At 44.1% G+C, this 27,892-nt stretch overlaps 1 protein-coding gene across 3 annotated transcripts in view; it reads right to left on the minus strand.

The window, feature by feature from the left end:
* The window catches only part of LOC121596807 (neurogenic protein mastermind), a 123,632-nt gene that overhangs the window by 51,827 nt on the left and 43,913 nt on the right, over positions 1–27,892 (minus strand). The window contains exons 1-3 of one of the 3 annotated variants that reach the window (XM_041922065.1): positions 26,338–26,485; positions 21,333–22,304; positions 16,854–16,975 (exon numbers count right to left, since the gene is read on the minus strand). In XM_041922065.1, coding sequence (XP_041777999.1) covers positions 16,854–16,882 — 29 coding nt within the window. In that variant the 5' untranslated portion in view covers positions 16,883–16,975; positions 21,333–22,304; positions 26,338–26,485. Of the gene's footprint in view, positions 1–16,853; positions 16,976–21,332; positions 22,305–26,337; positions 26,486–27,892 lie in introns of those variants that run through there. The other 2 variants (XM_041922067.1, XM_041922066.1) reach the window with 2 other exon arrangements.

Consider the following 27,892-nt stretch of genomic DNA (forward strand, 5'->3'; position numbering starts at 1 on the left):
TTCCAACCCCAAAAAAAAACCCCGCTTTTTTTCACACTTTGAAGGAAACGTCAAGGTTTGCCTTGTTGCATGTCTTGCTTCATAGTTTGGATCCCGAGCAACCGGCCAACCGACCGACCCAGCAACCGACCGACCGACTGGCTGGCTAGGCGAGTTGGTTCACTCCGGTTTTGTTGGTCGCCGCCGGAAAGTGATGTAGCTTTTACCCGACTCCTCGCCGTCTACTTCGCCACCCACGCTTCGCCTCAGAAAGTGTGTTCTATGCAGCAAAAGATTGTGAATACACAGCTGAAATATGATAAAGTTTCTCTGTGAAACTTTATGTTATGTTTTGCCTGCTCGGAGTGGTTTATTATTTGACGTTTTATGTGTTCTGTGAAATGTGCGCAATACCTTCATGAGCACTTTTTTCTATTATTTAAGCAGATAAATAATTCAAAACAGCCAACTATGTGCAATACATAGATTTATAGTCTGTTCTTAATTATATTCGTAATTGATGGGGTTTGAATGATTACAATTTGACTTTCATAATGAAATGTGTTTATAAAAAATGGTTCAATGGTTGAAATTACAGTGGGTGTACAACCAACTCCGGCTATTTTTACCATGTAAGGCAGGCAAAAAAGCACGACAAGCAATCTCTGCAAACCTCGTGCTGTAGCTTTTATCGGAGTACGTAGTAGATTGGATATCACTTCTGCCGGAATGGACAGCAAATAAATCCCACAACGGGGCGAAACAGGAAAGGAAGTTGTCGCTATTTACGGTTCATATTTGTAGTGACGTACGATCGTGTACAGTCAAACCTACGTGCTGGATGGCTTTGCAGTTCACCTGCACAGCAGCAAAGAGAGTACAGCTATCGGTACAAAATGAGACACACACACATACACTACACAACCGAGATAAGCTGTTCGAGAGGGCTCTGGCTTGAGTGGGAAGCATACAAAAGATCAATAGAAACAGAAACCCTCCGTACGAAAAACCTTACCGGTGTTAGGCGAGTCTATAATTAAAAGTTAATCATCAGCTTTTTGATGTTGAATTTTGCTGTTGCTTTTAGTGTTGCGCACCTACGGTACATCTTGCGGAGTGGTGGTGCTGATGGCGGCACAGAGGAAACGACAAAGCGGAATGGATGATTAGAGATAGAAAAGGATCGATATAGATATGAAAAGCAACAGCGCAAAGAAGACAAAGCAGCGTTGGTGATGGGATGGCCGCCGATGCGTTAGCCACCGCTTCATGCATTTCAATTCAAAATCGAACAACATTCTTCATCACCCGCCACCCGTGAAACAATGGCAAACCGGCCATATAGGCAAACAGTTTCCCCGGGCCATCTTGACACAACGCACCAAGCGCGAATCACTGCCCAACGTGTGCCTTCGCACTCATACACTGATAAAACTCACGGGGCGAGCCAAGTCGCCACTTCACGGTGGCGTTGATGACGTTGTTGTCGACGGTGGTGCTTTGCTTGTGGTGGTCGTAGTGGGGATGTGGTCAGCACAAATAATGTTGGAAACAGAAAGTGCAAATCATCCGCAGCAATTAGACGTTCGGAAGAGAACATAATGTTGCCTTTTTTCCCTACCTTTTACACGGTATTCATTCTTCCTTAAGCCCACTCCCCCCGACGGGTTTCATCGCACTGTTTGCCACCAAGCGCAGCCAAACCTTCAATTGTTCCAATCGCGGGCCCGCTGTAGGATTCGGCCACAAGGTCTCTCTCTCTCTCTCGCTCTCTCTCTCTCTCGCTCTCTCTCTCTCTCTCTCTCTCTCTCTCTCTCTCTCTTTCTCTTTCTCTCTTTTGTTCCATCTTCGCAGCGCGCTCCCGTTACACTGTCTCGTTTCTTCCCTCTTGCTTATCGATCTTGGCGCCACAAGCACACAGAAGGTACTCTTCTACCTCCCTCCCAATCGCCCACCTTCCCTCCAATCTGTTCGGAAGTTGGTGGATTTCGGTCAGCGCGGAGTATACGCGGCTTCGAATTCGGTCGATCGGCCGTCGGACCGAGCCGACCGAACGCACCGCACACAGCCACAGCCAGCATTGCGGACACGTTCCAATCTTCGATAATCCATTCGGGTAGCACAAGCAACAACTACACCTTTCAACAATCAGCAATCAAAAACAAAACATCAAGCTTTGGTGTAGGCTTTACTGTGAAGAGTGCCTTTGCTGGATGGATGGGTATATTGATGTTGATGGTGGGTTGGGCAGGGCGACAAAATCAAACTCACCGCGTAGTGTTAAATGAGACCACAGTAAGTTATTCCATAATCTCTTGATGGGAGGGACAAGGGCTTTTGTTCGCAAACTTAATGCAACTTGTGAATTTTTCTTGGACCATGGGCCATTGTAGCAGCTTTAGATATCTACAAAAGGAGTAATTTTGTGCAACTGGATTGGATTCCATTTTAAATTAATCTTCATTTGAATGTTCTCTAAATTGCATATCAAAACCAAGGTTAGGATGGATTTAATGTTGTATGTTTTACATCAGCGATCAAATATGATCTGTATAAGTCTTGTTAGTCTTTGGTACTGTTAATTATTGTTTCCAACGCGCCAATTTATTCAGGACTTTGTCTTAAGTGGGCAAATTTAGGCTCTAGTAGCAATCATTACTCTGTCAACAGATACGGTGAAGTAACATCAAAGGTAACGATAGAGAGCAAATATCATTTTCCTTAGAAAGTAACCCATTTATTCTATTGGCTTGTTATAGTAATACACACAGGAAACTATTACGCTACAAGAACAGGAAACAGCTCTTCTTTCATTTCAAAAACCCTTTGCTCGTGGTTGTTTAACACTAAATCAAATATGCCCTTAATATTTCGGGTTGCCATTCTACAAGTATGTCTCAGTTTTAAAATATTGGTAAATTATAAAGATGAATATTCTTCCCATAAAATGCATTTAAGAATACAACCATACACCGGTTATTATTTACATTAATGTAACAACACACATCAACAACAGAATGGAAATGTTATGTCAACTATTAAGCGTACGATTGAACAGTGAAAAGTGTCTCACGAAACAGTGCATGACTAGTAAACAATCCATTTATTGTCGCCGAAAATGAACTAACTGCTAGTTTGTAGCTGCTCCGCACATCGTTACCGACAAACGTGACAAACGACATCGTGTGGATGTAGCAGGAATGGGACACGTCGAAAACCCACCATCCTATAGCAGCAAGCAGCAGCAGCAGCAGCAGCAGCAACAGCAAAGCCAGAAGGGTACATTAAAAATTCGTCCAATGGAAATTAAATGTCTTCCCCCTGCAGACCTGTGTCGCGTCAAACAAGCACACATAAATTCTTGCTGGACGCAATTATTTATGTTTAATGGCCCATTCAACAGTTCCCGTCGAAATATGGCGACGCTGGAGGGTGGGAGACCACCACCCCATCCATCGTTGCCCGCCAATCTCTCCCACAAGTGCCGTTAGCTTAGGATAGTTGGGTTCGGGTTACATTTCTAATTAATTGCGAAATTGGCATCGCTTCGCTTCGGGTGCGGGTGTGCTTTTGTGGCTCGAGTGCACTTTCGCTCAGCTGATGATGGGCTGATGGGATGGTAGTTACTACAGAAAGGATCATGCATAAGCAAAATAAATCACACCAGCAAAGAAAGCTTTTGTATTTCATCATCGACCGTGCGCTATTACATTATAGAGGAGGTTTTGCACGATTTAGTGAGATTAATTTATTTTATTTTATTTTTTCATTTTCTAAACCACGATTTGCATTCCAGTGGTGGTTGAATGGTGCACTCGAAACGTGAGCAAATTAAATGGATAATAAATTATGGTACAGCAAGTACAGGTTTAATTTCATAAAAACGAAACCCCAACAAACTGTTCCCAAATACCACAGCAGTACAAACGAACCATTTGCTTCTTTGCCCTCTATTGAAAGATGTAACATAGTAACCGCAATAGGACCAAGAGCCAACAAGACCGTATGCCAACCAACTGTGGTGAACAAAAATGCATAGCTCTTAGCACACGGTGCCCATAAATCAAACAGTCGTTTAGTTGAGAAGCAATTAATTACGATAAAATCTTAACCAAAATTGATTATGCGCGTAACCAATAAAGATACATCATGCAAGTATAAGCAACGATACACATTTTACAAACTCATTGTTCAACATAATTTAACTTATTGTATATTTATCAAGTTTATCAAGGCTGGTGGACCAATCCCATCGAACAGTGAAAAACACCGTCTGCTTTATTTCCCATAATGCAACACCCAATAGCAATGATTGATGGAGGAAACAAAACAAAGAAGAATACACTTTAATAATAAAAAAAATGGCGCTTCAAGAACCGTCCACATCAAGCAGCAGCAGCACCAACCCGAACGATGAGCAGTGCGCGGCAAAGGCTGGCGCTGCGCACATAAATTTCGTTTTCGTTCAATGTTACAACATTGACCTGATTAACCAATCGCTCGAATCGGATCCATGGCTCGAATGCTGCTGGTCGTGCGAGAGCTGGCTCAAAGAGGAGGGGAAAAAGCAAAATAAACCTTTCGCGTACAATGCGCACGCGGCGCGCGGTGAGTCCGAGTGCGCGCCGCCGCCAATGCAGCTTCTTCTGCGCTGCTGCACCGGTGATGCATGCTGGGGCGAAACCTTTGGTGGACACCACCACACGCGCACCGGTAGCGATGTTGTGTTGGGCGCTGCTGCTGTAAGTAGTAGTAAGTTTAAGCATTCCTCCATGCCATATTATGATTTTATGGTTCAAAATGCATTATTTGCTGAGCTGCGGGAGCATTCATTGTACAGATTGCTGCTGAAGTGAGAAGCATCAGAATAGAAACGTTTTATTTGCCATTAGTTCCTCTCTTCGCGATCTTCATCGAGGTTCGACACTTTTCAACGCAACACACACACACTCGGTAAATGCTACGTAAATTACCAACGCCACCCAAACGTAACAATTACGCTGCCGCACACACAACTACACCGACCAGTCTCATCTTATAATGCTGCCGCTCAACAACATCTCACCACACCAAAGCGATGCTCCGCTGGTTCTCTCGCATAAGAATCGTGAAGGTACGCGTGCGCGCGCGGATCGTGGTGCTCGCAATTCGCGGGCGCAAACGCGTGTGTTGGTGAACGAACCAGTGTGCCACTCATCTAACGCGACAGCGCAGGTACACACAGCATACAGCAGCGCTATTTCAGTGCGATGGATGAGAGATGAGTGTGGATTGATTGCTCGCGACGGCAACGCACAGTTTGCGCGATTGCGCGTATCGTATCGCGCGCGTTGTTGGCCCTCAGAGTACGGGAGAAGGCCAGCGCAATTCAGCGCACACCAAAAGCGGTACCACACGATCGCGCACGTCGCTGTTCACGTGATGCTGCTCTAAGTGGTGCGCGTACTTAGTGCGATTTGCCACACTATCTATTATCCAGAGCGCATTGGTTTCGGCCGCATGCTGACGGTCAGAATTGTGTGGTGTGTTTTGTAATACAGCAGGAACCAGCAGCTTCTATTCTTAGCAGCCCGTCGTCTACACACGTGTAAAGGGCGCGATCGGTTCCGCGAGCGGTACACTGCAAGGTATTATAACCGCATAATGCGACTGTTTGCGTGTTGAATGTAAGGGCCCAGTGTGGAGCGTGCAAGTGCAAAGGCGGCATTGTTAAATAAGCTTAGAACTGCACAAGGATTTGAGCCATCGCGATAACTTATCAGTTCGCTTTCTTCTAGTAGCCTTCGGGAGAAGAGAGAACGCAACCGGAAAGAAACGACGTCTAATCAAAACCACAGGAGGGAAATTGATAATAGTCACAATCATTTATGGTTAGTGTCGTACACGAGCTCGATAGGCAACGTGGTACAAATTGGTAGGAAATAAAATTAATGCAAAATTCGCACAACCTCAGAATACATCAAATACGTAACTAAATGAAACTAGGAGCAAGTCATGTTTTTTTTTTATTGGACGTATTGGACGGACCATTCCTACGATAACAACAATTAAACAAAATTAATTGAAATTAATTATTAATTATTAAAATATATTTTAAAAAAATCAATTCCTCAATCAATTAACACGTCACATCCTGGATTGAGTTTGACAGCGTTGTTACTAGCGTTGGGTTGCATTAATCTTTCGTTGAGATTCATTCATATGAATCTTCAGCGATGAGTGATTCGAATTGCGAATCGAATCTCTAAACAATTATGAACCTCTAAAGATATTTTGAATCTCTAAAAATTCGTGAATCTAAAATCGTCAAGGATTCATGAATCTCTAAAGATTCACGATTCTCTCCAAGGTTTCTCCCCATAGGAAAGCAAACTATCCGGCTACGTCCTACTTGCCAAGAAGTCTCCTCAGAAGGACTGTAGAAGAATAATAATAAGAATCTTTGGAGATTTAGGAATCCCTTTAGATTCGTGAATCTTTCGAGACTCGTGAATTTATCGAGGTTCATCAATCTTTTGAGATTCATGGATCTTTGAAATTGATGTATCTTTCCTACCGAGATTCAGATTGATTGATTAAATTCAAATATTCGTTTAGATTCATAAATCTGAATCAGATTTACCCAACACTAGTTGTTACACGACAGCATTCGTGTTTGGTAAAATGACAAAGATCTATGTATTTAAAAGGCGATTATTTTAGTTTATTTACGCGCTAAATATAATCATGTTCCACAAACAAAAGTAGCTTAACACAAATGTTCAAATTTCAATCGAGTGTAAACAAAATTGATCACTGCTTACTAGATCATCCTGTCACTTTTGTATTGGGATTAAAATTAAGTTCCAGTTTACACCTTTCACATATTTTTCAACACATCACAACAAAGAACTGTCAGAATCCAACTTGAGACATGCCGAAAGTCATTTGGAAGAACTGAAAAACCACTCACAATTCATTATGCAAAATGCTGTGCCCTGCAACGTAAAATGAAGTTATGTATTCTCCGTGACGCAAATTAAAAGTTATAACAAAAATTAAAACTTATGAGCAAAGTCGTCGCGTCCCTCTCGCTCACTAAAATTAGACGCACGCGTGCGCAAAACGCAAAAAACCAATCATTTACAATTTTGATTTTAATGAAACTGTGGTTAGCCTAGTACTGCGAAAGCCCTATCCCTCTCCCGGGGGCTCAACCAATGGCCGTGTCGAATATAATGCCAACATTCCAGACATTACTGCTTCCTCGTTTGACAAGATAAGCCACACGAGTTGTTTTTTCTTTATTAGTTGTCATTGTCGTTATGCATTGCAACCCGGAAGTTGGCGACAGTGGCGCCATACAGGCATGTTGCTATGTCATCTTCCCGTAGTGGGGGACCACCATAAACAAGGGGGAGGGGAAGCATTAAAAAGCCAACAGCAAGACGTTTTGAGGAGATGGACTGTGCAGCATTACCACGCGCATACGACGAATACACACGCATACGCACTAGAACGCATTGACGTGGATACACATAGCCACACATAAGAGCACATACACACACAAACACAAAATGTGCCTATCCGCGCGCCCTTGGCCAGATGGCAGGGAAAATAAACACATCCCTCCAGCGCTGGAACGTTTAAAAGCACATAAAAATGTCAGCATACCACATCATAAAACACAATTATAATTAGTTAAAGTCAGTCATTCGTTTCAATTTTCGTTTCATGTTTCACGGCCTCATCCTGCGCCGGGTATAGCACACAGCCCACACTCGGTTTGCTGCGCCTCTACCAACCAACAAACTCGCTACATTTCGCTACTCGTGCTGCAACGACGGTGCGGCGCTGCGTATGCTCGCGGTGCGGTGTGTGTCTGTGCGTTTTGAGACGTTATTCTTCTCCGGATCCGGTAAAGTTTATGCGCTGCTTTCGCAAAGGCACCTACAACGGACCGACGCCCCAACAAGACAAGGTTTTTATTTTATGTTTTACCACAAGCTTTGCGGTGGCGTTCGTTGCTTGTTGCCGGCTGTCTTCGAGCTGTTTTATCACTTTCATCACTTGCTTGGCATTTACCGCTCGCTCGGTCGAGTTCTGAGACCCTTCACAGTCACACGGGCGTGGATTTTTTCGTCTGCGTGCGAACGATAACGTACGAGGGATGGTGGTGGTGATGCTTTTTATTGTACCAAGCATAATAAATCAATACAAAATGCATACAAATCGCAAACCATGCCTCATCAATTTATTGCGCTTTTTAATTGCCTGAAGCAATGCACTTGGGAGGTGCTGGCTAATTTTATGATTCCCTTTTCTTCCTTTTACGGCTGGCACTGTTTGACACGCCTTAATGCTTAAAAGAAGGATAATTGAGCTACAGTTACAGCTGATGGGAATGGCAGAAATAAGAAATATCCTCATCGAATTTGACGGAAAAGGTTTAACTTCTGCATTGATCAATATTCGGAAAGCCAGGAATTTGCATCATAGCTTGGGTGTGTATTTACTGTGATCCGGAGACAAACCACCCCTGATGGAAAGCTCTAGAAAGCGCTAACGGCGAAATGAGAGAACCGAAACGCCTTGGGTTTCGAATGGGATGCGCGCGTGTACGTGTACGTGGGTAGGGGGAAGGGACGAGAAATTTCATTAAATGCAACAGAAGGCAAAAAAACGAACCAACACACACGTCTTTCCCGTAGTGAAAGCGAAATCAATTTGCCTGAGAAGACCCTTCAAAACCAGCCCGACCAACTGTCATCTATTGAAGTCATTTTCCCTTCCAGTTTTCGCAGACTTTTTTTTTCTCGTTCTCTCTACTTCACTCTCTATTTCTTATCACATGCGTGTGAGTGTGTGTGCATGAAAATTCATGTAGGAAAATTCATTCCAGTGTCGGGAAAAGTGCTTCAGCTCAATCACGTACACGCACCCACCTGCCGTACACCTTACAGTAAATCGGAAGCGGGCAGAACAGGTTGTTACCGCTGTTGTCATATTTCACATTTCAATCACTCAAACAAGATTTCAGCCGTTTGTTGGTGGAGGTGAACGGAGCGAAACAGTTCGAGCAGGAAAGGTGAAAAACGTCCACTATTCATGGAGGGAGAAAAACCCCATCCATACCAGCGAAGATGAAGCTGTACGAATGTTTCGTTACATTATTCAATTAGGAGAATTTACACTGGGGCAGGTGAAATGTATTTGCGCGAATGTTTGTGAGCTTTATATCTGCAACATAGTACCCGAGTTGAATCTGATGGTTGGGGTAGTTTTGGTTCAATTTGCAAAAGCATTATCTGGAAAGCTTTGATAATCTGACAGTTTGTAGCAATCTGACCTTTTCTCAATCATATCATTGATGTGTTCACACCCAGTTAATGCTGCTTTTCTAACAAACGACGACGCTCTGAATCACTATCGCAGTTTAAATTAAGTTTAGAATGAATGCGAACCCCAGAGCTTGTCGCTGCCCGTGTGCCCTTAAAGGAGGGGATGGCCCCCAAAAAGCCCATTAATATACAGGGACATAAATTTTAATTACTGATAATTGACGCCCAGCTAATGATGCGTATTAACACGTGGCTTATTTACGACCATCTGGTGAGCACCTTTTTTTCTCTCTCTCTCCGTCTTCTCCCTTCTCTCGACTAAAAGAGAAAGCACACCAACAATGGTTGGCACATTCTCAGGCCCTTCAGCCGCTACTAAGCGCCGCTCGATCGGGCGAAAATCGGGGAAATTGAATGGAAAATGTGTGTGTGTGTGTGTGTGTGTGTGTGTGTGTGTGTGTGTGTGTGTGTGTGTGTGTGTGTGTGTGTGTGTGTGTGTGTGTGTGTGTGTGGCACCAAAGCCCGGTCACCCTGGTGAACACGCATCCTACACGGCACAGTGTGTACGGCCTATGGAAACCTAGCAGCAACAGAGGAGAGCTAACGGTACACCACATCCACCGCCACACGTTCCATGGCGCACGCTGTAGCCAGCAGAAGGGTAATTTTTACTGCACATGAGCAGCATTATCGCCTCGGGGAGTCCTCCAACTTGGAGCCAGTAGATTGGGGCGCTTGACGCAGTTGACGTACACAACAGCAGCAGCAGCAGCCGCCATGTCTTCATTACATTTTCGGCACAAAAACCTCGAAGATGACTAACGAGCAACTGGCTGCTGGCATGCTTGCTGGATTTGTTCTCGCATCTTCTTCGTGGCTCTGCGCCGTCTTGCCAAATAATGAGGAACGGGTGTATGTGTGATGGTGAAATTTTGATACCTTCTCCAGGGTGAGAGACGAGAAAAGCAAAAAGAAAAACAAGATCAAACTCAAACACTAGACGGCGTAAGGCAGTTTGTGATTAGAAACAGTAACAACAACAACAACCCTTAGAAAAAGTTGGCAGCAAAGCGGAGCGGAAAGCAAACTGCGCACGATTAAAAGCGCTAACAATAATTTCATAATTAGCGATGGGGTTTGAAAAAGTCAATACCGCAAAAGCGAAGGCAAACAAACGCACAGCACAACGAGGCAAATTATCATCCTGACAGCTGTGCGGGGTGCGATGTTTGTGCGTATGAGTAAAGACAGTGGTCGGGGAGTATGGGACTCTGCCGATTGCACAAAACCAGAATGGTCATATACTGTCATGTTCAATTGTACATTAATTTAAAGTTAGCCTGCTTATGTTTTCTCCCTCCCATACATTTTTGTATGACTGGCATGAAAGAAACGAACCTGAAAAGTTTTACCTTCAAGCAGATATCGAAAGTTTGACAAGACTGGTAGGAGAAGGCACGACCGAAAGTACACGTTTCAAATGAGGGGATATTGTGCCATCTCACTTAAACCGTTCTGCCAAGCGTGCAAGACAGTGTAGTGAGGTATGCGTGAGTATGTACCGAGCCGTCTTCCGAACAGCCTTAGACACGGCACGGACGAGCGGGAGAGGAAAGCAAATGCTGCCGAGTGGCTGTTGCTGGGGAATTCAAGCATACACAGCCAACCAGATCAATTAGCGATGATGATCGCAAGCTGGTAAACACAAATAACAGTAATCTGTAAAACGAAACAATCCGCAACAAACACTCACCATCATCACCACCAAAGCGAAAAAAGCAAACAATAACAGAGCCAGTAACGGTAAGTGGTAACATGACGCGAATCATAAGAGAAGGTGGAGAAATTCAAAAACCAGCATGTTATGCGAATCGATAAACGTTGCAAATTGTGCCAATATATGAAAAGGGAATATAGATGGTAGCCATTTTTGTACAACATGTAATATAACCCAAAAGCTGCAATAGCTATATTGTTTGCAGGCAATCAAATCACATGCTCAATAATGACGATGACTGAATCGGAAGAAAGAAACACAATTATCAAGGTAATATTTCAATCAACACGACAAAATGCGCCGAGGGAGTTTTCGTTCCCAAAACATAGCTAGACGTTCCACGCCAACCGGCTAAAATCAATAACCCAAAGCAGCTTAAATGAGTCTCTGGCAGACTGCGACACACCGCGACCGGGGAGAATTGGATTTGAAGAGCGGGAAAGGTTTTGTTGAAATTGCATCGATCCAATGCATTAGTAAACGCGAGCCGGTTGCTTTTATAATGCTACCACGCATACCATCACCATCATCATCAGCTTTACGCGGTAGTTGTAGTGCGCTCTCGCCCATCAGCTTGCCATCCTCTCCGTGCCATTTTTTTAAACGTTTGCCATTTTCAGCTGATGAAAGTCGAAATTGCTCGAGTGCTAGAGCGAAATTCACTGTAAAATCAATACCATTAGCTCCTATCAACCAACCATCAGTTTCATTGGAATGCGAGCCTCACATTCTAGTGATTATTTTTGTTTAATTTAATAGCACATTAAACACAAAACACAGTTGCAGGGAGGAGTGAAATGTTAATTTCTTCCCTTTCTTGGCTGTTTGGATTCAGAAAGAAAAGTGAATGGTTTTCACAGCGTTTGCAGAATAAACACACTAGCAGTGCATTGCATTAAAAACTTTGGATTGTTTTCCGCCGCTGGCCAAGGATTTCCGTTGCCAACGTGCGCTTCTTCTTCGAGTAAACTTGCATTCGTCATCGAAACGGTGAAATTCCGAAACAACGGCATCGGGTGCAAAGAAGAGCCAGAGGCAACACGTCGCTGATGTTAGGCATTTTTTCATTTGTTTTTCAAACACAACCCCCTACTACTTCCCTGTAGTCTGTTGCATGCAATAGTTCTTCTGACGTATCCGTTTTGTTAGTGGGAACTGGTCTCACAAAACGCGCCCAGAAAAGCTGACGAAAATAATAATACTTTTCTGCTATCGCTGCAATGGTAACAGCGGTTCCCCCACTTGCCACTCGCTAGTGGTCACGTGTTTGCGTTCGTGCTTAGCCGGAGCTTATGATTCACTTTTTAGGAATTTACTTACAGAAAAGTTTGTTCAGTGTTAAGCCGGTGCTTCGTTCATGGTTTCTTAGTTGTAATGAAACTCAAAAATGAGCATGTGATTTTTTAATTAATCTTCCTTTCATTTAAATATCTTTCTCATTTGTACTATAAATCTACTATGATAGGAATTCTGAAATCGGATTTACATTGTAACATAAGCAAGAATCAGAAATTAATTGCTTAATGATTTGCCAACTTTGAAGACTGCTGCTCAAACAACTAAGCCACCCGTAGCATAATGTGATATAGGTGGCATTCGTAACGCATACGATGGACATGACAAATCATCACACATCAAAGCATCGCATGTCGTGGTCGACGACGTTAATCGCGATGAACTTTGGTACGAACCTGTCTGCGGTTTAATCAAGCCCAATGACAGAATAATTGCTTCACTTGCCACACCACGGCAGACACCTTCTCCAGCCCGACAGCTAGAGATTGTGCTGTGACGTGTAACGTATCATTCGAGCAGTTCTTTCGACAGATATTGCTGGTATCTTGCACCTTTTTTTGCTTTCCTTTCATTACAATAAAATGTTCAAGTACGCGCCTCAGCGGAATGGAAAGAACACGGTGTGCCTTCTTAATACCTTAGAATGATAATGATTGTGTGTGCATGCGTGTGTGGTGTGCCATCGTCGTACAGGGACACACGAGAGACGCGCCAGAACACACGCACAGCACACCACCATATCTTCATCGGTCATTTACGACATGATTGCATGTAATTAAACATTAATCCTCATTCAGTCTGTGCAGGCCATTTCCAGATCGACACACGACGCGCTGCAAGATGTAGATTAAATTGTGCTCAACCTTAAGCACAACGCAGTGTCAAAGATCATCTTTGTTCTCGCTCGCAGGGAAGGACGTGTACGTGTTTACGAGGTTATGAAATTGTGGAAAGCAAACGAAACCAAAACGAAAAAAAAAATCCTTCATTTTCTATGTTTCGCAGTGCTGGATTGATATTGATGCGATCTTAATCTCAACTATCTGAATCTGATTATTCTATTTCCTATCGTGAGGAATTTCATTTCCGTTGCTCATGAATAGCAGAGCCTTTAGTAACTCAATACAACGCACTGTGAGATGGCGTGTTGGTGTAGGAATTTATAAGCCTATTAAATGCTGAAACATTAATTCAGATAAAAACGATGCTTGTGAGCTTTATCGATGAGACGAGAGCGTGACCCCACGCAATCCAAAGCATAAAGAGAGGCGCAGAAAAACTATCGCATCACTCCAGTCGTGATTGGAGATAGGCTTCATTTCCGGGCGACAAAACCGATACGCTCGTTACTTGATATCGCCTCTTCTCTTCTGCCTCTAGTATGGCGACATCTCTCGAAGTAAGACACAAATTAAGAACTGCGATAGTTCCGCGTAGCAAAGTCTGTTGTGTGACAAGCGAGATATGAAATAAAGAACTCTTTATTTGCTTTCCTCCAACCTGCTTCATATCGCACTGGAATAGATCTTTAGGCATAAAACCAAGAGATACTTTACAAAAATCAATTTATTGCATCGAGTTAAACCCGCACACTCTATGTTATCTTGAATATGAAAATGGCCCACGTGCCACATGGATGAAATGAAGCACACTTGCGCCAACAGATTCAGTAAAGGGAGACACACAACACCACCTTGGAAGTTTCTTTTTTTGGGGAAACGTAATTTAGTCCAACAGTTGGGAAAACACGCGATCTTATTTGTGTCCCGCACAGGTTACCATCGTGCGCCACGTACTAGCGACGATTTGTTCCCGAAACAGAACAGCAAACACCGCTTGTGGGCGCGCTAGGCAGAAGATTTGGAGAGCTCAATTCCAGCTGTGTGTACTTTGCCTGCTGGATGAAAAGTTTCGTACGACAGGTTAGACGTAAACGCCACAAACTTTGTCGTAAATAAGAGCGGACAAGTTTGTTCCAAATACGAATGTTGGGAGTTGCTTGAATCATGGCGAGAGATGCTACAAATTTCATGTTTCATACTAAACAGTATTTACCAAAAGCTATTATAGGATGCAACAACTATCTCGGTTATGTAGGATCTTATTAGCTTACATTGCATAGAAACGTTTACGTTAGGAAGTGATTAATCTTTCAAAACTCGTACCAATGTCTTATAGCCCATCTTAGAGATATTCTAACCACCGCAACCAGGCAAACTCTCTCTCTCTCTCTCTCTCTAAAGACTCTAACGATTTGCTGGACCAATTCAATATCGCAATCCGTAGCAGCATTGTATGATCATGTAACCAAACGCTACCCTACGATACCTTGTGCTTGTGAGGGCATCTATATGTATGGGTCCTTGCTAACAATAAATGCTAACAAATCAATTTATTTTGAGGATGACCTGCCTCAACTCAATTATCGTTCGCCTGGAGCGCTCTGCACAACTGCAAGGCACAAAATGGAATCAAAACGCTTTGCACATGCCCGTGAGTGTGTGTGTATCTTCTTTGCACCGTCACCATTATCGTCCGATGCAAACGATGCACAATGCACTGGACTGCTGGACACACACACGGCATGCAAGGGCTGGTGGGCTCGGACCCGGTGGATGACTAAAGCAACGATAATGAACGACGAGCTTATGGCGGGAGATTCGTCCGTTTCATTGATCGTGCGATGATTATTGTGACTGTGTGCGAGATGCTGCACAACCCCGTCCGAAAGACGCTAAATTTGTGTCAACAATCGATGTGCAGGTCTGCGCACAAATGTCTTTTCATCTGCCGGAGACAAATGGATCCACATCACATCAGGAGCTTCGTTGGGCCTCGCCAGCACAGAAGCTCTTAATGGTGTGCTCACATGTTGGCAATTGTCGATTGGCATATGTCGATCGGAGAGCATTCGGAAGGAGTGCAGCAAATGAGATGTGCATTATTGGAGCAATTCAATTGGTTTCATTGGGAAATAGAATCATCATCTCGCTGCTGTTCGATCACGACACGAGAAAACGACGCTCGGGTTGGAAATTAAACCATCTGCCCCCTCCCGAACCAGTGTTGATGGTAAAAGACATGACAGAAACATTTACAAATCGTTCCTTTGGCTTAAACAACGGCTCTTCGCTGCACGTTTGCTCACTCACGGCCGCTGGCGATATGCACAACCACACACACACACCACCACTTCGATAAACATTCATTTTCAGATTGTCCATAGAGTCACAAAGGGCGGACAGTGAATGCGAATAGTAAACGTTAATAGCTGGCTCGCCGTACTTCTGTGTGTCAGCCTTTGCATGTGCAAGCAATTCTTCTCGACTATCACTGCAACAGAAACTGCAGCGTCGCGTTTGCTATGAAAAGCTGATGCCCCAAGCAGGGAAGGATGTCCGGAACCCAGATTTGATGGTGCTTCTCTATTCGTTCTCTCCCTCTCTCTCGCTTCTCTGTGAGTCTTAAACTCGACAATTTGCAACTCACTCGGTTCGAAAGCCTCGCGCTACGGCAAACTGATTTAGTTTACATAGCACCAGCAATGCCCCGCGTTTCACAACGACCCGCCGCCGACTGTGCACAATTTCGTACATAAATCGATATACGCTCGGCCCCATTTCCTCATCCTCCTCCCCCTTCTGGTGTGCATGCCCGTGCGTCCATATGCAGCGGAGAGACGCGTTCTCGCGCCAAAACGATTTAATCTAATCGGTTCGCTTGGAATCTAATCCGCGAAAACAAAACACTGGCGCGTCTTGGCGTTTGCGATGAAGCTGGAATTGAATACAACCGCTGGGAGAGGGGTGTTAAGGAGAATGGAGCGGCAATGCAGTGTCATGCACCCGTCGATGCATCTCTTCTTGGCATCAGGAGCGCATGGTTTTGGTATCCTTTGTAGCACCACGAACAACACACCATACCCACACACACATTGTGTTGCGTCGTTCCCATCGATGGAGTGTTTATGCGGAAGAAGAAGAGGAAAAAAACATGGATACAGGACGGAACGAACGTTTCTAGCTGAAAACAGCTACACGATGATGCAATCCCCGGCCGCTGTATCAATGCCCCGGGAGGATTGGGTTTATCTGACGATGCCCATTCACTGTATCTCACCTACAATACCCTGCCCAACGGTGCCGTTTGATCAATAGAGTGCCACCGAGTGCACGAGGAGTGCAATTTCAATTTCAAATCAAACGATCAAAAGCAATCAAACGTCCAACCAACAAACCAGCCAACCAAAGGCCGTGAGGGAAGACTTGGTTTGCTACACTGTTGTTAGTAGTGTCGAGTAATGTTCACAAAACAGCACCACAAACACAAGTAGCATGAACAGCTAATGCCCCAAAGGAGGGGGGAGGGGGTCGTAGAGAAAATTAGAGAGCAAAAACGCATGGTTCAATGCGTTGTGTATTGTTTTTTTTTCTCTCTCTATTATCATCAAAACAGCTTTACAAATAAAAACCGTCACTTACCCTGCATTTTCAGCCGCAGCAATTGACATGTGAGACTCATCTAAGAGCTGAAGGGGCGAAGGGCCCTGTGGAGGCGCGGGGGGAGCTGTAAGTCGCTCCGTGGTCGCTGATACGCCAGCCACCTGGAAGGAGTGTTGGAAAAATAGTGACAGTGAGAACACACGGTTGCAATTACAAAGCACAGCAACATGGCGGACGACCCCGCGCCAACAGTAGGGAAGCGGCAAGACAATTCACACAAACACAAGCACCCAACGGGACCAAGAAAAAGAAGGAAGCAATTTTCACATTCGATCAAGAGCAAACATGTGAGAGGATACGACGATACGGAGGAGAAATGGGCGAGTCGCTGCTGCTTCCGTTTGCCTCGTCTGCTCTCCAATGCTCGCCCTATTCCCCGAGAGCTAGCTGCATTTGCAACCGTTATTGGATCAGCAAAGGCAAAGCGCGAGAGCAGCAAGAGCCGAAAAGGGTTGTTGCTTCCCAGCGCTAGAAGACAAACTCTCCTCTGACGGTGAGTGCTAAGCGCGCGCGCAACTAAGACTCCGGCGCTTGTGTTTTGCTGCTACCGGGAAGAAAAGAGGTGTGAAAAAGATACCCCCCATCGCGATTGCTGCTACTGCTGCTGCAGTCAGCATATTAATTCCGGCGTGCCGGCAGGCAATGCGCACACAATTGTTAGGTTAGCTACGCTACTGTGCTAGAAGGTTGGAAATAGTATGACTGGTTTTCTCTCCGCAGTTTCCCTAGATCTCTATGCACGTTAGCAGTATGACATCGAGAGATTAATTGTGACAAGGACCCAGTTTCCCCTTTGCCAACCAAGGAAGGGAGAGAGAAATAGATGAATTGTACACTGTTTGAAGGGAACGCTAAAACGTGCATCTCCCGCATGGGTGCATAATTGCACACGGCGATGCAACTAGTTGCGGGATTAGGGCTGCGAGGGTTCACAGTGTGCAAATTCCAAGTTCCACACACGTGATTGGGTCACATTCGTAGCTTTTTCTGTGGTCCTAAGACACACATACATACCCCCGTCTCTTGTGCTAATTTGTGCGCTAACGGGTTGCACAAAGAGAAAAGCAAATGCTCACACACCACACGATGGAATTGCAGGAAAGCATCGTACGCAAAACGGTTAAATTATGTAAAGGGTAAACAAGACCTGGACAAACATGATTTCAGCCACACTTGACTTCTATACCTTTGGCATGGGTAATATATTGTATAATCACTCGTTCGGTAACTGCACATGAAATGAGGAAAGTGTTCCAATACTTCAAGGGGAATGAAGCGAAACTCGAAGATAAATATTATTCAAATACCAGAACCTTTTGATAATGAAAATCACAACAACAAAATACATGCAAAATTGCATAAGATAATAGTACAACTGTCAAGGAAGTTTTTTGTAGTTGTTGAGAATGTTCAACAAAACATTAATAAGGTGTTAAAACATTAAAAAGTTAAAACATGTTTGCTAATAAATTCCACATCGATATAATCGAAGCATGATGTAGGTTCTAAATCAATTTTTGAAACCAATTCATTCATTTCGTTTGACACTAAAATGTACAAACCTTTTAATCAGGAAAATATTGAAACCTAATCCATGAATGAATGAATCTTCTGATTTTATAAAATCATATTTTTTCGACAATATTTCGTTCCCCTACGACATCTACACAGGCAGCATTATTTAATGGAATCTCTATAGTTCTCGAGAGGCCCTTCTCGTTCTGTGCCGGATTTCGCACAACTAACCTACTATGCCAATCTTTGGAAGAAAATTAAGTTAAGATGCAACAGCAAAAATGCTCCTCCAACAGAGAGCACAACGCAGCAAATATTTTGCGCATGATTCAATCCGGGATGTACTCTCCCATTTCCCATTTGTGCCGATGTTTGGGCTGCGCAAAAATAAACAAATCATCTCGGATCTCGTTTTCTATTTCGATGCCACGCAGAACACTAATTGTGTATTCGCCGGCTCTCTTCATCCACAGAGATGTTGGTTGTGCACAGCACTAGTTCGTACGTCAGCTGGGAGATGATTTCGAGAAAGTTTTCCCCCTTCTAATGGTGTTAGTTAAAACATCTAGCTCAGCGAAACCGTCACACTCCCACGAATTAGCGTAGAAAACAACACCAGGAAAAAAAATACCGGCCAAAGTAAATAAATCGACTTTGCCACTACACACACACACCCTTGTACACATGGTGGAGGAGTTCGAGGTGTGCAAAATGATCAGAAAAATCACGCTTCACTGTTCAAGGTAACCTTTGCCTTCGAAATGGCGAGCGAAAAAGTGAAACAAGCGAGCACGAGACCACCACCATCCCCACCAAGCCTCCCAACATTCGCACCATCAAAAGACGCATACACACACGAGCACGAACAAAGGTGTAGTGTGCGCTCCATGTGGCATGAAGCTTAATTTGCTCGCCCTCACCCGCACTCCCTTTGGGAGCGAATGTGGGGTTGGTTGGTGGGGCTCTGCTACGACAGAGCCTGGCACACGCCATTTGCCGGTTGCGATGGAGTCGGAGCATCATAACCGAACCTGGCCCGCGCCTTCAGGCTGGAAGCGATCGTGAGATCAAGAAAATCCAAAACCTTCCAAACCAATCATGTGCACAGCGAACTGGAACAGCGAGCAATTATAAGAAGAAAAAACCACTCTGCTGTTGTATGGAGGTTTCTGTCTTATTTGTGTTTTTTACTCTTTTCTTTGATAGGTTTTAGGCTGTCGTTTGCACACACAAACACACATGTATAAAGTTTGCAAAAATTGAAGAACAACACACCAAAAAGCTACCGATGCACTCGTGTGTGACGTGTTTGGAGGTGAATAATTGACGAAACACTTAATAGCCTTTTAATGGCAACGAAATTAATCCCAGCCCAGCTCCAGTAGAAACAGGCAAGGAACATTGCTATTTGCTATTTTAATAGGTTAATTATCGCACTTAGGAATCTTCAAGAAACGGTGAACATTAGATTTGGCAATAGAATGTAAGAACTTTGATTGAGATGCGTATTCATATTCCAAGTTTCAATGAATTCAAAACCAAAATACATAAATATGATTAAATTATTATTATGACTCATTTCAAACAGAAAAATGCAAAACAAAACGATTTTGACATGCATCTCTCCCAGGTGACATTTGTTCGAAATTGTGTTTTTCTTCCATTTCTGCTCGACTAGAATTGGATACGCCTGAAATTGTGAATTTACATGTGATTAACTGTTCTGAAAGCGCCTAGATGTTGTTTATTCGTAAATAGGACTTTCGTCTATCGATGGCGTTTAGCCCATTTAACAATCATAGCTTAAATTATAGATGAATAACGCAAGCAAAATGAATGCGACGTTATTTTGTGAACATTGGGCATTTTAAAAGTATAAAATGGCTACATCACCAATTATATCGATAGGAAAAGTTATATGCCGGCAAAACCAGAAGAAAGAAATAAAAAAAATCGCATCACAGTTGATTTCAAGAGGCTTTTTGTAAAAACCCTTATACTGGTGCAGTTCAAGGGAAGTTGCTCAAATTCTCGAAAATCTATGGTCGAAAACGTCGATTGGGCTGTTTAACACAATTGTCAAGATTCAATATTCAAATACAACTGTCACTTGGGTATGAAAAATGGAAATTGCGCAACCCGGATAATGCAACGTGTTCCACTGACAAACTCAAATTTCTACTTTGCAACCTAAATCATAGAAGAGTGACCATCACATAAGTATGAAGATCAGTTTTCCGTAGAAAGATATGATGATCCGTTACATTAATTGTAATCCAAATTGATTGTTTATTGTACATGCGTGATTTATGGGCATCCAAAACCCTAAATTCTGAACTGGATCACCATTTGCTTATGGTCTATGCTCTTCTGGTTTCCAGACATCCAATGCTACACTCGAAACGAGGATGCATTTCGTGTTTTGTACATTTTACCCTTCCAAAAAACGATCTCCACCTATGAGAAACATTGTAAATCCTCACAAACAAGGAAAAGGAAAGGACAAACGTAAGAAACGACACAGATAATTGGGCTCGTCGCTTGCATGGCAAAGGAAGGATATCGAGCTTTATTCCTTCGAGCGAACAAACACAAACATTGCGCTCGCGTAAACACTCGCTTACAGAGAGAGATAAACAAATCCAAACACGATAGGCCCAGGAACGTCGTCAAATGCACAGAAAGGATGAGGAGAAGAAAAAAAAGAACGGAACACAAAGATTGTCGCCTGATAGACGATTACATGATGTGGTGCATGCTGTGTGTGCGTGTGTGCATTGCTATCCCATTTCCCATCCCACCTTCGGGCTAAAAAGCCTAACCCAAAAAAAACCCGTCAGCAAACTCGACAGAGAAAGGGACAGAAATCGAAAGTTAGATTTAATAATAACACACAAGGACAGGGCGGTGTGCACACGGGCACAGGCATTCATATATACCCACCAGGTCTAACGAGTAATCCCAAATTTTGAAGCACTAAAATAAACAATTCACCAGCGAAGAATTTTCCCGCACACACGCTGGGTTGTAGCGCGCGCTCGGCGTTGTCGTCGGCTTGCAGCACACTTGGGTTAGAAAACCAAACAATTTTAACAACAACAACAACAACAAATGCGACACACCGACGCACCAAATCTCACGACGCGAAAGGACACGACCGGAAGGGAAGGAAGAAATGCAACACACGGACAAACGCGGCAAGAACGGCGTTGCACACACACACAGGATCGCGCGATCGTTGTGCTGTTACACCCTCCACTCTGCCCTGCGTCTACCGGATAAGGGGAAACACACCGTATGTGCGTGCGTGTGTATGTGTGGGGGGGGGGTTAATTATTTAATCACTCGCTTCTTCCTCGTCGCACTGCACTTCTAGAAATAGACACTGAGACGGATCGCCTCCTCAGGCGAGCAGGACGCGCTTGCGCACTCGCCAAGGATCACATACGCGTGCACAGACACACAAACACATACGTATACCAGCCCACAAACACATTGGCGCACACAAGCACTCACCTACGGACACACACACACACAAACACTCTTTATTTCTCGCACCAGTAAATGATAAAGTAAACGATTACGCGGTGTAAACGTGACGATCCTCCGATAACGACCCTTTCGCCGCTAGAGCGCTAGGCTCAAGGATACCGGGCATCGGGCATGCGAGAACTCGCACTAATGCCACACATTTACAAACACACACGCACACACACACCTACACAAATCACACTCACTGTAATATATATATTTTTTATCTTTCAATTTCCATTAGAAATCACGCGCTTACTCGCGCTTGCTAAGCATCATTTCATCACACAAACTTTGGAGACACCTTTCCTTTTCGCACACACTTATTTACCACACACAAGTAGCACACGGAGTCAAGCACACGAGATACAACGCCGCCCTTGGCTGTGGGAAAAAAAGGACAACAAAATACAGTAATCACCCCACTCGAAATAGCGCCTCCCGCATAGGCACGATGCGGTAGAGTTTAAAAATAATGCAAACACAACAAGCAGGGCCCATACCATGCTCCGCTAGACCAGGTTTAGATGCTTGCTGTGGTGAAGATCACCCGAGTGAATCACACCTGCACCACACATCACCTCATCGCTTTTTGTCTATCAATCTCACTAGATTGCATCGTTCAAAACCTAATCAAAATATTGTTAATTTTGCTGCACAGATTGTCAATTAAGATATGGATGTGTGCTGGTCGGCGCGAATGGGCGAAGAATGTGTTTGCGTTTGCCGTGCGGCCATTTTCAACAGTTTCTACCCCAACTGGTCCATCATATTATTAGCGAACCGAGCAGCATCAGCACAATTTAGCGACAGGTTAGAAGATGCTCGTCATAGTCTACCGTAAACTATAATGCTGCCCTCGATCGGCACAAAACACAACACACAGAACAACTAACCCAGCGGAAGCCTCTGTACGCGAAGAAAAACAACATACCATATAGGAACAATAGCTCGCGAGAAGGGTGGAGGGAAGCGAAGGATCAAGCGAAAAGGGGCAGTTTTGCGAAGAATCTCCACCCAGCACTGATCAATGCGGGGAGAGAATTGCAGAGGCAGGGGGACAGGGACAAGAAGAAACAACAAAACACAAACGCCACGAAGACACGGCGCGGATCGCGATCGTCGTCGTTGCGATCGAAAAGCGGGTCTACTCCACTCTGCCACTCCAACCCAATTCCCCCTGTCAGCACAACAAAATTCCTTCAACCCCCTGAAGAGTTTCGATCGAGAACCAACCCCCTTCGTTTGCGTTTTTAGCCTTTGCAAGTGTGTGTTGCACATCTCTCACTAAATCGCGCGCTCTCTCTCTCCCTCTCTGTCACTTGCTTTTCTAGATTCTGATTTCATCTTGGCCCTTTTTTTTTGCTCCCGCTCGGCGTATTTGTGCTGCCTCTTCCGTTCGCGATTGCGTTGAAAAAGCTCCGCGCGCACGCAGCGTTGCGCGGCGCTGAGAGTCTTGATATCCCTCTCTTTCGCTCGCTCTACTTAAACCTTAAACGCTGCTTTTCTTTTCCATCTTCCGCTATTTTTGCCTTGGCACGCATACAAACAAACACACACACACACCACCCTGTGCCGGAGGGGCGCTGCTTTGCGTAGTTTATAACGCACTGCGAAGGTTTTTGTCTGTTTTGAGAGATGTTGATCTGGTTGATTTTCTTTGGGCTGCTGCTACTGGCAGCTCTGCTGCAGTTTCTTGCAGAAGAGGCGTTCTCCGGGTTCGCCTAGCGCTACTACCTGGTTGTGCAACACAGGCCAGGAAGTGATGATGTGTGGTGCTGCATCGCGCGATCTGGCGTTTTGAATCAGAAAACAACATTTTTGTATGTTATTATTTGTATTATTATGACGAAATTATATTCCGTCTTGGTGGCACAGGACCATTTGTTGCGTATTTAAAAAAGGAGCAGTTTACCGTTCAACAGCAATGAGCTAACAAAGGAGGGAAATGGTCACTATCTTCCTCTTTCTTACCTATTTCTTCCACTTTCTATCTCTTGGGGGTCTGTTTGTTTGTTTGTTTTTATATAATTTTAATGAGTTATGACACACACGGCGGCGTTTTCCTTTTTCTTTAATTTTCATTCCACCTGCTACAGCATAGCATGTGCCCACAGGTTGAAGCTTAAATTGCAAAACATTCAGCTTAATGTTTTCCCGAAAAAGCATGTGTGTGCACTTGATTGTTTTTAAAAGTGGAGAAAACCACAGTTAAGCTAACGGTGGCAGTAACACGTTTCGTGTTTCTTGATTTGTTGTTGTTGTTGCTGTTACTCTCGGCGCTGCATCATCGTATATGCACGCCACACACCACGATAACACACATGTGTTGGAAGCATATTCGCTTCGCCTAAGTAAGGGGTTGCCGTTTTATCGTGGTCTGATGAGAGAGGCAGAGAGACCAATTCACTCATGCACGAACACATACGAACACTGTAGCCTTACCGAAAACGACAGTAAAGCACGCAACACGAAGGGGGTTGGTTTGCCAGCTCTTGCTCGGTGGTTTCTTTATCAACTTTCCTCCACAATCTGTTTGACGTGCGCTCGAGCAAAGTAGTTGAAAGGGTAAAGAAAAAAAATGAATACAAAATTTATACACCGATGTGTCACACGCCCACATATCTTTGGCGACACCTGTGTGCAAAACCAACACTTACACAAACATGTTAGACTTTTTTTTTAACTATAATAAGTAGGGGACACTAGAGAGTAAGTGAGGGTAACAATGATGTCAATCTCTCACAATCCCGCACTAAAACACAACGATTAACACACCGTGCACTATTGATCGATTTAAACAGGAATCGATATCGTTCGGACTTGTAAGAGACGGCATGCTTCTCGATTCGACTATCCGAACGCTCCAGTAAAACCGGTTTCTAATGCACTATATCAAGCTACACATTTCAAACTGAGCTGTACAGCAGTTTTCATGTTCCCAACAATCTTACTGAGTATCTGTGCGTGTTTTTCTTTTACAGCGTATTCTTTGTTCCGACTTTTTATTTTATCACTAACGTGTGTATCTTCTTATCTTGAAGCTGAGTGTTGGGGAAGTATTTTAACGATCCACTGACTCGCGACACAGCACCACGACCAACCAAAATCTATACTACTTACAACGAGAAAAGTGATTTTTTTTTATTCAATTTCATTTCATTAGGAACCATTTTCACAAATTTAGAGACCAGTGAAATGCGGCTCATTTGGTTCGATTGTAGGTGACAATTAATTATTTCATTTTCATCCACATAAAACCCTCCTCATCACACCACCACATCCCTAACCAGTAGTAGTAGGTATTATTTGTACGAACTCGTAACTGATAGTCTTTGCTGCCTTTTTTGCTCGATCATTAATCACATCACAAATGTTTCACATTCTAGCAAACCCGATCTCGCCTAATCATAATCGCAGCACAAGCAAGACGACAAATGAAGAAACATAGACACACAAAGAGCCGAAGGAGAGAATGGACAGAGATATGAAGAGCTTCATGTTATCAGTTAGCACCGACCGGATGGACACAGACACGCACACACACACGACCCAGCCGCTAGTGCAATAAGGGTGGAACAGGCAACGTTTGTCAATCGGAAACCGCTTGGACGGTTAGGTTTTCGCACAGAGTTTTGCCCAATGTCTGCAGTTAGCAGTGGTCAGGCGAACCCCCTTCTCAAGCACTGTTTCACTTGAATTACGCAATAAATATGGGAAACTGTAAGCGATCGATGCGTTCCGTCATCAAGCAGCACCAATCCCGATTTTGCTGGTGGCCTAGCTGGCTCAGGCTAGCTCACACACCAAAAACGACCAACAACACAAATCTTCAACATTTCTGCCTGTTTCTGACTTCCCCCGGTCCGATTGTTGATGGTGTGTGTATGTGCGCGCTGCGCAATACTGTTATATTTATGCACGACGGGTGCATTTTTGCATGTACTAACTTTCACAGCAGCGTGAAGAAACGGAAGTTTTACGTTTGCAAACAACACCGGGACCATTCGGGCAAACGGGAACAGCCCGTATAAACTGTTGAGGTTTCGCTATGACGCACAGCAGCAACACAACATCACACACAGACGCACCAGACAAGCACACACAAATACGTATATCGACACTATGTAGAATATAATGACAACAGGCTGGAAATTGGCCGTCGAAACTCTACCCCTCTTGGAGGTCACACGACGCAGTGGTTTTACAACAAAATGCGTGTGGTTTTTGTGTGTAGCTGGGTACACACCAATCCACTGATGGTAGTAAAAGCAGATCGATAGTTGCATGCCGTTCCTTATAATACTACACTTCTTCCACGCCGTCAGCAGAACGGATCTAACACAGCTAGGAAGTACGGAAAATCATCTCAACACCACAATTCCAAGAATAAAACCGTCACTAGTCGATGCCTTACATTTCTTACACCACCGAAGCTTTTACTCTTGATTCAACTCTGACTCTGTACGTTGCATTTAAGGAGCACGTAGTAGTGGAAGTTTCGCGAAACGCACGCACGTACGGAAATTGTGACCGCCCCTCACGAAATGCGAACTCAAAATGAGCGTTAATTTCCGACTGAGCGGCCGACTTCCTGTACGTCCGCGAAAGGCACTCACTCGCCGCTCGTACACTCATCAGTGCACTGCCAGCTCACGCGCGTAGCGGTATGTGTGTGAGTGTGTCACTCATAAAAGCTGCTGAGTTCTTGGAATTGCTCTCCGAAAAAGCTCTCCAAGCTTTCCACCAGCCCACCCCAAACCCACATTCGAGTGTGCGAGCGTCCTCGCAATCCACTCGCAACAGGACGGAGCGCAACTTGCTCAGGGTGGAGAGCTTTTTGCTGTGTTGCGTACTGACCCTGTGCCCGTTTCCGACGCTGCTGCTGTAGTCTTTTCTATTCGGAGTCTTGCGGATGACTTGCATACACATACACCCGATTCTCGTCCGATTAGGAGGAGCCCGCACGGGGGTAGTGGGACACCGAAACATATGCGGGGCGGCGGCTCCCAAACGGAAACTTGCCGAGCCGAAAAACCATTAGAACTCCGAAGGTAACCAGTTTTGGTTTCGGGGAGTGATACATTAACTACACACAACTATGTTGGTTTGCGTCAGGCGCGATGGGATTCGGTGCGGCTGTGTGTGTGAGATAGCTGTGGCGCTGGAAACCTCTCTGGGTTGGAGGTTTGCCCCTGAAGTGACTTGGGTTGCTCGGCTACGCGGAACAGAGGGCCACGTTCCGAACGAAAAACCACTGGAGGGGGAGGGGTAGAGGTTGGTGGTGCTTCCGCGGAAACATGTTTTTTTTTTGGGAGAATGAGAGTTTGAAGTAATTGGCATTAGATGTTTCCATTAGATTACACGATTAAACGATGTTTATAGCAATGTGAAGAGCATATGGCGTTTTTGCGATGTTTTTTTTAAATAATATTTATAACTGCAACGCTGATGTAAATGTGTTGTTGGCAAATCGGTTTTTTTTTGTTGTGTGTTAAATACACAATTCTATAAGCTTAAAAGGGTAGTTCGAGTTCGACGAAAGATTAGCATCTTCAACACTATGACCATCGAAGGGATCATATTATGTTTTTTATGAGCAAAAAACTTGGCGCTTGTAAAACATATTCTCCCTTAAACACTCTTTGGGATAAATTGTTATAATTAGTCGTAAAATATCAATTAATCTGTGTCCGAACCTGGCGATATCAGAACATATTCCAAAACATAGATTTTCTCGCTGGTTCAAAAGTTGCAAAAAAGTCATATCTTCAAAATCAAATCGTTCAGTTGCTGAAAGATGCTTCAAAAACAATGCCGTGATAAAAGTAAATAAAAGCCACATTTAAAAATGATTGTAATGAGCATGACTTACGCAAGTTCCTTTGATCACGTGTTTGGAAAATGATGTAGAATGATGACATACCTAAAAGAGAACAAACAAAATAATTCTGTTAGTACATTAGATGATT

Source organism: Anopheles merus, chromosome 3R (genome assembly GCF_017562075.2).
Source record: "Anopheles merus strain MAF chromosome 3R, AmerM5.1, whole genome shotgun sequence".
In the NCBI taxonomy this organism is placed as follows: domain Eukaryota; kingdom Metazoa; phylum Arthropoda; class Insecta; order Diptera; family Culicidae; genus Anopheles; species Anopheles merus.